General features: G+C 36.8%; 1 protein-coding gene across 1 annotated transcript; it reads left to right on the forward strand.

Moving 5' to 3' along the window:
• The first annotated feature begins 6257 nt into the window (after nt 1-6257).
• LOC109221417 lies at nt 6258-7394 on the forward strand. The gene is made up of 3 exons (XM_019385907.1): nt 6258-6595; nt 6701-7058; nt 7257-7394. Exons 1-3 carry the CDS (start codon nt 6258-6260, stop codon nt 7392-7394), a joined length of 834 nt encoding a protein of 277 aa, XP_019241452.1.
• The last annotated feature ends 6640 nt before the right edge of the window (nt 7395-14034 follow it).

A 14034-nucleotide genomic window follows, 5' to 3' on the forward strand; every position in this document is an offset into this window, starting at 1 on the left:
TCAGGAGCCCACCTGGAGAACAAGGGAATACTTTTCAAGCTTCAGCAGTCAGGCGCCCACCTGGAGAACAAGGGAAGTACAATCCAAATTTTTAGCTTTTAATTTTTAATATTTGATAACATGCTGTACCCAGTCACCAAACTGGGGCAGAAAATTTTCTTTGTTTTGTTGCAGTCAGGAGCACACCTGGAGAACAAGGGAATACTTTTCAAGTTCAGGAATCAGGAGCCCACCTGGAGAACAAGGGAATACTTTTCAAGCTTCAGCAGTCAGGCGCCCACCCAGAGAACAAGGGAAGTGCAATTCAAATTTTAGCTTTTAATTTTTTTATTTGATAACATGCTATACCCAGTCACCAAACTGGGACAGAAAATTTTCTTTATTTGTTTATTTTGTTGCAGTCAGGTGCCCACCTGGAGAACAAGGGAATACTTTTCAAGTTCAGCAATCAGGAGCCCACCTGGAGAACAAGGGAATACTTTTCAAGCTTCAGCAGTCAGGCGCCCACCTGGAGAACAAGGGAAGTGCAATTCAAATTTTAGCTTTTAATTTTTAATATTTGATAACATGCTGTACCCAGTTACCAAACTGGGGCAGAAAATTTTCTTTGTTGTTTATTTTGTTGCAGTCAGGAGCCCACCTGGAGAACAAGGGAATACTTTTCAAGTTCGACAATCAGGAGCCCACCTGGAGAACAAGGGAATACTTTTCTAGCTTCAGCAGTCAGGCGCCCACCTGGAGAACAAGGGAAGTACAATTCAAATTTTAGCTTTTAATTTTTAATATTTGATAACATGCTGTACCCAGCCACCAACTGGGGCAGAAAATTTTCTTTGTTTGTTTATTTTGTTGCAGTCAGGTGCCCACCTAGAGAACAAGGGAATACTTTTCAAGTGTTGCAGTCAGGAGCCCACCTGGAGAACAAGGGAATACTTTTCAAGTTCAGCAATCAGGAGCCCACCTGGAGAACAAGGGAATACTTTTCAAGCTTCAGCAATCAGGCGCCCACCTGGAGAACAAGGGAAGTACAATTCAAATTTTAGCTTTTAATTTTTAATATTTGATAACATGCTGTACCCAGTTACCAAACTGGGGCAGAAAATTTTCTTTGTTGTTTATTTTGTTGCAGTCAGGAGCCCACCTGGAGAACAAGGGAATACTTTCCAAGCGTTGCAGTCAGGAGCCCACCTGGAGAACAAGGGAATACTTTTCAAGTTCAGCAATCAGGAGCCCACCTGGAGAACAAGGGAATACTTTTCAAGCTTCAGCAATCAGGCGCCCACCCAGAGAACAAGGGAAGTACAATTCAAATTTTAACTTTTAATATTTGATAATATGCTATACCCAGTCACCAAACTGGGACAGAAAATTTTCTTTATTTGTTTATTTTGTTGCAGTCAGGTGCCCACCTGGAGAACAAGGGAATACTTTTCAAGTTCAGCAATCAGGCGCCCACCTGGAGAACAAGGGAAGTACAATTCAAATTTTAGCTTTTAATTTTTAATATTTGATAACATGCCGTGCCCAGCCACCAAACTGGGGCAAAAAAAAATTTTCTTTGTTTGTTTTGTTGCAGTTAGGAGCCCACCTGGAGAACAAGGGAATACTTTCCAAGCGTTGCAGTCAGGAGCCCACCTGGAGAACAAGGGAATACTTTTCAAGCGTCAGCAATCAGGAGCCCGCCTGCAGAATAGAGGCATATATTTCAAATTTCAGCAGTCAAGCATCACTCGGAGGAATGGCAAAACATCGCCGATCATAATGCAAGGCAACAACAAGGATTCCATCGGAAGAATACAAATTCAAGGCAACACAAGAGCAAGTTTGAAGACATAGATAGGACCTTTTTGTAATTCATAGCTTAGGCTAGCTTTTTTTTATTTTGACACGGTGTAATAAGGAGGTCAGTAAGCAGTAACGGCAGTAGCAGCAACAGTGAAACCACAACTTCATGGTAGTCCCAGCTACCAAATCTTCCTGAACTACACTGACCTGATTCCTTTGTAGCCAAGGATATGTAGGCAACCTCGGAAGCAGGGTGCAGTCAAATCTTTATAAAATGCTTCGCACGGAGTATTCAAATGGGCAAAAATCGCTCGTATCCGCTCACTTATCTTTGCACGGAAACTCTTCGTGTTTCTGTGCAAAGAGGGGCAACTGTGAGCACGTGATTTTTGCCCTATATGAATTACTCCCATAAAACATCAGAAAATAATTTTTCCCAATTTTTGCAATTTTGTAGGATTTTTTTTGTAGAATTTTATTAATTATTTGCATTTTTGTGCATATTTGATTTCCATTAAAAATTTAAAAATACCAAAAATACCATGCATTGTATTTAGATTTTGTGTTTACATTTTAGGATTAATTAATTAATTTGTTGCTTTGTTTAAAATAAAAATTACAAAAATGGCTCATTTTTACATTCTTAGCTTTTAATTTTGGATTATTAAGTTCTCTCTTTAAAGTTAGGATCAACTAATTTTTATAAACATTATAGATAGATAATTAGCTTAATTTTACAATTTGAATAAATTTAGGAGTTAATTTAGGTTTTTAATTAATTAAAGAAAGAAAAGAAAATTGAAAAAAAGAGCTATATCCATATATCTCTGACTCATATTTACGAGATGATAAAATATGGCAAAAGCTATACCGAAAATTAGTTCGCGTAGGAATGGACGTATTGGTTCACGTAAGGGTGCACGTAGAATACCAAAGGGAGTTATTCATGTTCAAGCAAGTTTCAATAATACCATTGTCACTGTTACAGATGTACGGGGTCGAGTAGTTTCTTGGTCCTCCGCCGGTACTTCTGGATTCAAAGGTACGAGAAGAGGAACACCGTTTGCTGCTCAAACCGCAGCAGCAAACGCTATCCGTACAGTAGTGGATCAAGGTATGCAACGAGCAGAAGTCATGATAAAAGGTCCCGGTCTCGGAAGAGATGCAGCATTACGAGCTATTCGTCGAAGTGGTATACTATTAACTTTCGTACGGGATGTAACTCCTATGCCACATAATGGCTGTAGACCTCCGAAAAAAAGACGTGTGTAGAACTGAACATTGAAGAAATCTCAAGAGAAATAAAAGATTCGATGATCTAATCAAATAATAGTACTATGGTTCGAGAGAAAGTAACAGTATCTACTCGGACACTACAGTGGAAGTGTGTTGAATCAAGAACAGACAGTAAACGCCTTTATTATGGACGCTTTATTCTGTCTCCACTTATGAAAGGCCAAGCCGACACAATAGGCATTGCGATGCGAAGAGCGTTACTTGGAGAAATAGAAGGAACATGTATCACACGTGTAAAATTTGAGAAAGTCCCACATGAATATTCTACCATAACGGGCATTCAAGAATCGGTACATGAAATTTTAATGAATTTGAAAGAAATTGTATTAAGAAGTAATCTCTATGGAACTTCTGACGCATCTATTTGTGTCAAGGGTCCTGGATATGTAACTGCTCAAGATATCATCTTACCGCCTTATGTCGAAATCGTTGATAATACACAACATATAGCCAGTTTAACGGAACCAATTGATTTTTGTATTGGATTACAAATAGAGAGAAATCGTGGATATCTTATAAAAACGACACATAACTTTCAAGATGGAAGTTATCCTATAGATGCTGTATTCATGCCTGTTCGAAACGCGAATCATAGTATTCATTCTTATGGGAATGGGAATGAAAAACAAGAGATACTTTTTCTCGAAATATGGACAAACGGAAGTTTAACTCCGAAAGAAGCACTTCATGAAGCATCCCGAAATTTAATTGATTTATTTATTCCCTTTTTACATATGGAGGAAGACAACTTATATTTACAGGACAATCAACACACGGTTCCTTTATCCCCTTTTACCTTTCATGATAAATTGGCTAAACTCATAAAAAACAAAAAAAAAATAGCATTGAAATCGATTTTTATTGACCAATCAGAATTGCCTTCCAGGATCTATAATTGCCTCAAAATGTCCAATATATATACATTGTTGGACCTTTTGAATAACAGCCAAGAAGATCTTATGAAAATTGAACATTTTCGTAGCGAAGATGTAAAACAGATATTGGGCATTTTAGAAAAATATTTCGTAATTGATTTAGCAAAAAATAAGTTTTAAATCTATTGGACTTACTTAGTGAAAATAGATTGAAAATCTTTAGCACAATTAATATATTAATATATCATATATTCAAAAAAAATTCAGAATTAAATTGAATAGATGTATCTAGGGAGAATTCGCTTTGAAGAAACTATTCCCTAGATACACATGTCGTGTTATTTCACAATTGAATCAATTTAAAAATTTAAAAAAGACCTAAAGTTAGGGATTTATCAATAGGTAATGTTGCACCAATGCCCAACCAAAGGGCGGCTGCGGTACCAATCAAAAAGACAGTCGTCGCTACTGGACGGCGAAATGGATTTTGGAATTTATTAACATTCTCTAAAAAAGGTACTGTTAATAATCCCACAGGTACTGAAACCATTAAAAGAACCCCCAATAATTTATTGGGCACTGTACGAAGTANATTCATTTAAGTCGAGTTTAGCTTGAAGGTAGTTTTACCCAATTTACCCTAACTTTCTATGGATGTATTGTGGTGGTACCTGTTGTTACATTCAACGATTGTGAAGTTCTTTTGGAGCATCATCATAGGCATCTTTCTCTGATTTAACTGTTGCATCAGATGATTTGTTAGCAGATCTAAGCTCCAAGGAATTCTCATTCCCTTCTTCCTTAACAGTTCTTTTGTCCATAAGCTCGTCCGAATCACCCTTATGAGCATGTATATCCCTGCTGGCCCTCCGTCTATACTCATCAACAGTTTTCTTGAGCTTCTGTTGTTCATCGTTTAAGTCAGCTTCAAATCTTGGGGCCATTGCATCAGTTGATTTGGCTGCAGAGGAAATTAGATCATTTTGAGCATTATCCTGGAAAGGAACTCCCACTTCTGGCCTTCCAGTTTTGTCAGCCAGTGCAAGACTAAAATGTTTGCAGGAAACAACATATTCATATGCTTACTTGGCTGCTTGATTATGCTAATTTGATGATTGTATCTGATTGTCCTCAGGTCTTTTTACTCGACTCTTTCATGTGCGCGAATCTTGTTAGGCGTTGCTCTCGCTGATCCCAATTCGGACCAAACCCGTGTGAAGAAATTTAGTTGAGGTGCGCCATGCCAAACAAAATGACAATTGCATGGCCCTCGTTTTAATCAATCTTGTTTATCCTTTAGAATTCGAGGTGTGCCATTAGCGAATTTCCATGGCCCTCGCAAAGTTGCAAACGCGAAATTGCTTTAGGCGCGTTAGTCTAATAATATTACCTTCCTTAATTCGGGTGCGCATTTATGTGACCCAAATCCAAATCTCAACGATGTTGAAATACGTCAAAAACCACGGGTGCATTTATGTGACGTGGTTCGAGACGCGTTTTAATGATGTTGCAATTCTCTTAAAGAATAATAAAATCGGTTAAAAGTTAAAATTTGCACATAAGTTCATAATTGTTTAAAATCAGATAATTTAAGCCGAATATGACAGTTGAGCGACCGTGCTAGAACCACGGAACCCGGGAATGCCTAACACCTTCTCCCGGGTTAACAGAATTCCTTACTCAGATTTCTGGATCGCGGACTGTTAAACAGAGTCATAATTTCCTCGGTTCGGGATTCAACCGGTGACTTGGGACACCATAAATCTCCGAAGTGGCGACTCTGAAATCTTAATAATAAATCCTGTTCCAATTGTCCTTAAGTGGAAAAACTCCTTTACACCCTTGGGGGTGTAGTGAAAAAAGGAGGTGTGACAGTACTGTTGAAGAAGAAGAAGAAGAACAACCCTAGTTGATGCTTTAAGATTATTTCAGAAATAAGAAGTAGATGAAGAAGAGAAGAAGAAATCGCTGCTGTTGTTGAAGAACAACGCTCGTCTGGCTGCTGTTGAAGAAGTCCAGACAGTGTTTAGAAACCTCGTTTTTAATAAAATAGGTCTTGGGTATTTTAAACAGAGAAGCGGACACTTCTTCTCGCTTTTTACAGAGAAGCGGTCGCTTTTTCTTACGTGAGTCGCTTCACCTACATGAAGCGCTGCCCTTCACTCTTCGCCTCGCTTCTCGCTTAAAGCAAGGAAGCGAACACTTTTTTAATCACTGGAGAGGGGAAGGGTGCATGTCAATTGGGAGTTCCTTGAGAAGGCTTTCGACCATGTCATTTGGGAGTCCCTGGATTTCATTATGATGCGGATAGGGTTTGGGGTAAGATGGAGGGGATGGATCAAGTTATGCATTTCCTCAGTCAGATTCTCTGTCCCGGTTAATGGTAGCACGTGTGGTTTCTTTGGCAGCTCCAGGGGTCTCAGGCAAGGTGACCCCCTATCCCCCATGCTATTCGTTCTAGTGATGGATGCTCCGAGTAAAATGATGGATCGTGCGGCGGGCGGAGGCTTCTTGAGAGGATTCTCAACTCCGATCTGGGTGCTTAGTGCCGGAAGAGTCTCTCATTTGCTATTTGCGGATGACACCCCAAATTTTTGTGATGCCGATATGGATCAGTTGACCTACCTGAAGCAGGTCCTGTAGTGGTTTCAGATAGTATAAGGACTCAAAATCAACCTCGGCAAGTGTGAGATTTATCCGGGGGGTGAGGTTGCTAACATTGGTGCTTTGTCTTATGTTCTCAGATGTAAGGTGGGCTCTCTTCCCGCTACTTACCTGGATCTCCCATTGGGCGCTTTGCATAAGGATACTACGGTATGGAATCCAGTGATCCAAAGAGTTGAAAAAAGATTAGCAGGCCGGCAGAAACGGTACTTGTCAAAAGGCGGTAAGGAAGTGCTTATTAAAAGCACTTTATCGAGTATGCCCACCTATTACTTGTCCCTGTTGCAAGCTTCTGCGAGCATCACAGAAACACTGGAGCGGCTTCAAAGGAATTTTCTTTGGGATGCGGCGGATGGAACTAGGAAGTTTCATCTAGTGAATTGGCAGACTGTCACTTCCCCAAAGAAGTGGGGTGGACTTGGAGTAAAAGATCTTAGGGTATTCAACAGAGCTTTGTGAAGTGGCTGTGGAGATTCGGGGTAGAAGAGCATGCTCTATGGAGGGAGGTCATAGTAGAAAAGTACGATTCCACGGGTGGGGCTGGAGGACCAAGGCAATCACATCACCTTTCGGGTGTGGCATGTGGAGGAGCATCATGAAGAATTGGGAAGCCTTCAATGGAAACATCACTTACAGGGTGGGAGATGGAAAGAGAATCAGCTTTTGGAATCACAGGTGGTGTGGAGAGGATACTTTGAGGGTCTCTTTCCCCCACGTCTTCAGAGTTTCAAATCAGAAGGAATTGATAGTCCAGCATATTCGGAAGGAGCATGAAGGAGGGGGTGGGGGGGGGGGGGCAGTATGGGACCTCTCATTTAGAAGGAATATGGAAGATTGGAAGATTGCGGAGCTCCAAGATTTGTTGTCACTGCTATATGGGCAAGACATGCCCCAGCCATCTTGTGATTCTAGATGGGGGTTGCGTGGCGATGGTTTGTTCACCACAAAGTCCTTTTACCAGAGTATGTTGGTGAGAGAGGAGGCCACTTTTCCATACTCCTCGATCTGGATTCCTAAGGCGCCCACGAATGTGTGCTTTTTTGCATGGCTGGCGGCTAGGGGAGTGATCTTGACTACTTAAAATCAGCGAAAGAGAGGAATTGCACTTGTTAGTTGGTGCTACATGTGTAAAAGCTCGGGGGAAGAAGTTGATCACCTTTTGTTGCATTGCCCTGTGTCCTCAGGTTTGTGGAGGGCAATCCTGAATTTTTTTGGTGTTCAATGGGTGATGCCAAGCACTGTAAAGGAAATGTTATATAGCTGGGATGGTTTTCGTAGAAGAAGAAAGCAAAAGGCGTGGAAGTTCGCCCCGTTAGCTCTCATGTGGATAGTTTGGGGGATATGAGAGCATTTGCGGGGATTGAGTCTCATTTTTCACATCTTAAGAATAGTCTTTTATCTCTGATCGCTTTTTGGTGCACTCATATTGCCCCTACTTGTATAGAAGATTGGACATCTTTTGTAGAGAATCATATTTTGATGTAAATTCTCTACTTTTTGGTATACTTCTTGTATACGTGAGTTTCTTCTCCCTTTTGATTAATACAATTTACCTTATAAAAAAAAAAGATCCTCTCTTCAGTTGGGTTTTTATCTTAGCAAAGTTTAGTTTCGAATTTAAGTCCTTTGAAATAACTTCCTTGTGATCTTAGTCTAGTTTGTCGACTTTTAGCACCTTCATTAATCATATTGCCACCTATAGATCGATGCATTCAAAGACCAATATGGGACATGACTGAACAATCTTAGATGACCTATTATTTTATCTTCTATGTGTGCTGCTTGCACTATTTGTTAGATGCTCTAATCTTCTCCCGTCTTTTATGACTGAACATCCATTTCAACATTCACAATTTTGTAAGGTGGCACAATCATCTTGTAAATGTTAGCTCGTACAAGCCCTACATTCGCTTATATAGAACGTTGCTATCTCATAATTGTTCTATTCACTTGTTTTTCACTTTGTTAAGGTGGTGTTCATTCAAGATAGTTTTTTCCCAAAATTGCATAAGAGCCTTTTCAAGTTGATGTGTGATTATGTTTTTCAGAGTTTTTGTTTTGGCCAAAAACCTTCGTTGAAGTTGTTTGAGGTGTTTTGCAAGATTTGTTTCCCATAAAACTCTCTTTTCACTCACAAAACACCAGCAAAATCTTAAAAGAACTACAATTATCCAAACACAGCTTCAGTTTCCTCACAAACTTTATTTCTGAAGACTTTCTCCAAATATTGTCCAAACGACAAGATCTGTATTGCGCTGCTGTAAGAATCTTCTATATCAGCTGTCATAATTTACTTTTATGTGTTACATCTTCATCAATCATGTCATTTTATTTGTATGACCTAGCTAAATATCTGAATTTTCGCTATTTTGGCACCTCAATCTCATCTAATCTCACCTTACTTTCATTCTTCTTATGGTAGCTAAATCGGCAGTCCTCATATTCTAACATACATCTAATTATCATCAAATCATTATTGTCCAGGTTTTTTATTTGCTCGCTCCCTAGTTTAATCATTTAACTCAATATTGTATGCAAATAGTACTTTCAATCCCTCTCTTTAATCTCACACTCTCCTATCAAAACTTGTTACAGATCATTTTGAATACATATCATATTTGAATCCGTTGGGGATGTTTGTATTAGTTTTCAAGTCCTATGCTCCCTCAGTCAATAACTTAATACTTGAATTAGAAAGATGGAAAATGATCATGAATTCAAGTTAAAAGCCATTTCCCCCCTTTTAGAGTCTCCAATTTATAAATTTAGCCACCTAATGACAACACCCCTCTATGTAACTCTAAGATTCAAGAATCAAATGTAGCGAAGTCTGGCAATTCATAGTAACGCTTTTCTGGTCTAGCAGTTAAGACTCAAAATTCTTAAGTTATGGCTTTAAGGGTTCAAAATCTTAAAGAATTCAGCTTGTCAAGTTCCTAGCCAATGACTGGTGAAAATAGAAATCAGTTTTTCTGTACCATTCAGTTTGTTGTACTTCTTCCTTCGGAATCCTGATTTACCTGTCATCTTCACCGTTTCCTTCTCCCCTCCAATTTGTTGCATGTCTTCCTCCTCCTGTGTCCTTTTTCGTTTGTCCATTTTCTATCTCTTCAATGCCATCCAATTAGTCAGTTCAATATTCAATTCCCTATCGCTAATCAAGTTTCTTCTTGATCATTTGCCTTTTTTAAAGAAAAATAAAATATATTGTCCCCACAAAAACGCAAGCCTCCTCCATAGATTCACTCTTTAATTCTTCATAAAACCAAAGGATGGCCCATAATGGTGGAGCTTAACTTTTACTGCATTACCTCCTTCCCTTAGTTGTGGACAATTTCAAGGATATTCGTATCCAGTGCTATGGTCAGTTTCTCGTCAGGAACATGGTAATCTTGTTTACAGTTACTAATTACTATAAGAGAACCTTGTGCGTCCCCATAGGTTTTCATGATATTTACGATTCACAGGTTTATCCAAAAGACGCTTCTACTTGGAAAGCTTTGGAAGGGTTACTGCAGGTTTTATGATGGTACTATTATTCATATATATTCCATAGTTGCTGGTCATTCGGATGCTGCAAGCCTGCAATAGCATTTGCCTTTATATGTGCTCAATGGTGAAGAACTTCTTTGAACTCTACTTCGAGGTAATACTGCCTGAGGATTGTTATGTTTTTAATTTTCAGGCCTTTGCTATATGTTGTGTCCACGATCCTGGTTTGGCAAAAGGAAAAGGAAACCAAGTGCTAATTAGCTATGTTGCGCGGACTCTCCAAAATGTAGACGCACCCGTGTCGGATCCTTTAAAAATGCACTACTTTTGGAGGATCCGACACGCCACACTTTCGGAGAGTCCGAGCAGCATAGCTAATTAGGTAAAAACTGGTGAGCTACCAAAAGTAAAAAAGAAAGAAAAAGCAAGAATTGCCCATTGAGAATGACATGAGCAGGTTTTGAGTGAGAAAAGAAAACTAACAAAATGGAGAAATATCTACATATGCCTATACAACAACAACAACAACAACCCAGTAAAATCTCACTAGTGGGGTCTGGGGAGGGTAGCGTGTACGCAGACCTTACCCCTAGCTGTTTCCAAAAAGAAGTGCAATATATATTTCTCTGCAAATAAATGGAGGGGATATGCAAGAATGAATGATTGAGAAGCCAAAAATGAATCTAAAGAGAAATGCAGAAATGGACAAAGCATGATCGCCATAATTTGTATGTTGATCAAACTAGCTTTCAATGAATGAAAAAAGTATATCAATTTAACACAAAGATGTATGTTATATCATGTGATATAATAGGCAATCACTGAAAGTTCAGCTTATTGTTTCTTATAATTGGGTTAATTTAAACCGAAACTACTTAACTGTTCAAACCATTCTACATCTGAGGCCGGAGAATCAATGGGAATAATTAAGCATCCTCACTGACTAGCTATGCCTAAATTTTGATTTTAAAACAAAACTGAATAAGTTATTAGAATGTCTTTAACAAATATGTTAACAAAATCTACGTGCAGTGAGGAAAATTAATTATGAATGAATGTGGACATTGTGCTTGGCTTGACGCCCATCAGTGGTAAAGCCAGAAAATTCAAAAAGGGTGTTCAGAATTTGAATATTCTTTGTTAGTGCGTTATGCAAGGGTGCTCAAAAACTATTTTTGGATCAATAACAAGTAATATTTATCTTTCCTATACATGAGTATAATTTTTCGGCGAAGGGTGTTCAGTTGACTATCTTTGGCCACACATAGCTTCGCCCTGATACCCATTAGCTTTGCGTGGCTAAGTATGGTAGAGTTATGTATTGGAAAGTGGAGAGCAGTGACAGAGTTGTGAGTCTTCTTTGTCATTAAGGTTCTTTTATTTATTTCGGTTAGACATATTGCTTAAGACATTAATTAGCAATAGTTGAGATAAGTAATAGCCATATTCGTGTACGATGAGTTTAATCTGAAAATCTTTGCAGAATATTTCATTTTTGTTGGTGTAGTCTTTGGTTCTTTATGTTTCAAATTCTGCTGCTAGGCTTCTGGGACTCTGATATTGATAATAGTGAATCAATGTGATAGGAAGGTATATTTCGACTGTTTGAGATTTGCAGAGTTTGGGTTACAGTAAGCTTTTCACTACAACATTATGCATATATAGCTACGAAATGTTAGCTACAGATTTAAAAATCGTGGCTAATACCTAATAATAGCCACAAAAATTCGAATTCCATGGCTATTTACAAATTCATAAAATTTCTTAGCTACAAAAATTAAATTGGCAAAGCTAATTCTTCATTTTTGTTATAATTGCTAACAATCGTGACAATAATTACCTAAATAGCTACAAATTTTATTGCTACAATAAAATTTCGTAGCTAAACATAATTTTTTGCCACATGATAAAAGTTACTGTAGCAATAGTAATCTTTTAGCTATAATATACTATTTGAAGAAAAACATTGTAGCTAAATAAATATTTTTGCTTCAGGTTATTAAAAAAAGTGGCAATAGTTAAATGATATAGCCACAAAATTATTGCTATAATAAATTTTCGTAGCTAATATTAGTTTTATGCTACGAGCTGAAACGTACTGTAGCAATAGTAACTTTTTAGCCGCAACAAGATACTTAATTGTTGCGGCTAAAAAGATACTTAAAACCCTCAGGGGTTGGCCTGGTGGCATTAGACTTGAGCCTTGGGGTTTGCTCCCTTTCAAGGTCTCAAGTTCGAAACCCACTGGGTGCAAATAATTTCTGAGGGCCGTCGGACTGGGTAAAACCTGAATTAACCGTGGTGCACTTGCGAGAAACTCCTTGCCGAGGGCCTGTGCACCCCCGGGATTAGTCGGGGCTCTTAGAGACTCGGACACCGGTACAAATCAAAAAAAAAAAAAAGATACTTAATACAAATATGGTAGCTAAATAAATATATTTTGCTTCAAGTACTGAAATACCGTAGCAACAATTGGTTTAATAGCTACAGTTATTTGTCATGACAAAAATTATTGCTATAATAAAATTTCGTAGCTAATATGAGTTTTATGCTACGAGTTGAAACATACTGTAGCTATAGTAACTTTATACCCACAACAAGATACTTAAAACAAATATGGTAGCTAAATAAATATTTTTGCTTCAAGTACTAAAATACCGTGGCAAAAATTGATTTAATAACTACAGTTATTTGTCATGACAAGATGATATAGCCATAAATTTATTTTTTAAATAAGATTTCATAGCTAAACATTATTTTTTGCCACAAGATAAAATTTGTTATACCAATGGTAATCTTTTAGTCACATAAAATTATTTAAAATAAATCGTGTAGCTAAATGAAATATTTTTTGCTTTAAATTAATTAAAAAATAGTTAGCTTAACAATTACATAGATAGAACAGAATATCTAATTATCTATCACTAACATTATTATTCATATTAGTTTTTATATAATTTTCATATATCTAGATACATATCAAATTTAAATGGCTAACATTTATGTTCATTGAAAACTAATTATATTATATTTCTTATTAAATAGGTGTTAGTTATAAGTTCCGGCTATGGTTGCTTCCTTTTTGTTGTTCCTTGAGCCGATGGTCTATCGTAAACAACCTCGCTACCTTCACAAGGTAGCGGTAAGATATGTGGACATATTATCCTCCTCATACTCCACTTATTGAATTACACTGGATTTATTATTGTTGTTATTAGTTATAAGTTCTATTTATAACTAAAAATAATAGAATTATATCAAATTAATGAGTAAATAACCATTTTTATAATAGAATTTAAACAACTATAATCTTATACCACTTACATTTTATAGCAAATTATATATATTAATCTATACAATAATAATGATATGGTACATTACTATGTCAATAATTTAATAATTATCTTAAATCAAATTATAGAATAAGTCTAAAAATTGAGAATTTAATATAGTTTAGAAAGGAAGATCTCTTTTATGACTATTATTTAATAACACTTACATAATTTTAATATTATTAATTCTATTTCAAGTTGTTAAGAATTTAATATGGTCGATATAAGAGTATATAATTTTAGATAATAAAATATGTTATAATGATATGGTGTTTTACTATCTTAATAACTTATTAGTTATCATAAACCAAATTATATATTGAATCTAAGAATTGAGAATTTGATTCGGAAGGGAATCATATCTCTATTGTGACTAGTATTTTATATTTTTATAACACTTAAATATTTCCGATACTATTAATTTTATTTCAAAAAGGTTAAGAATTTAAAATGGTTAATATAAGAGTATAAAATAAAACCAACTAGTATATCATACTTCATATTAGATAAATTATAATTCAGTTTAAATAAATTTAAAATTTATTAACGTAATGGTCTAATACTATTTTGATACCTTAATAATTATCATA

The sequence above is a fragment of the Nicotiana attenuata genome, unplaced genomic scaffold (genome assembly GCF_001879085.1).
Source record: "Nicotiana attenuata strain UT unplaced genomic scaffold, NIATTr2, whole genome shotgun sequence".
Taxonomy (NCBI): domain Eukaryota; kingdom Viridiplantae; phylum Streptophyta; class Magnoliopsida; order Solanales; family Solanaceae; genus Nicotiana; species Nicotiana attenuata.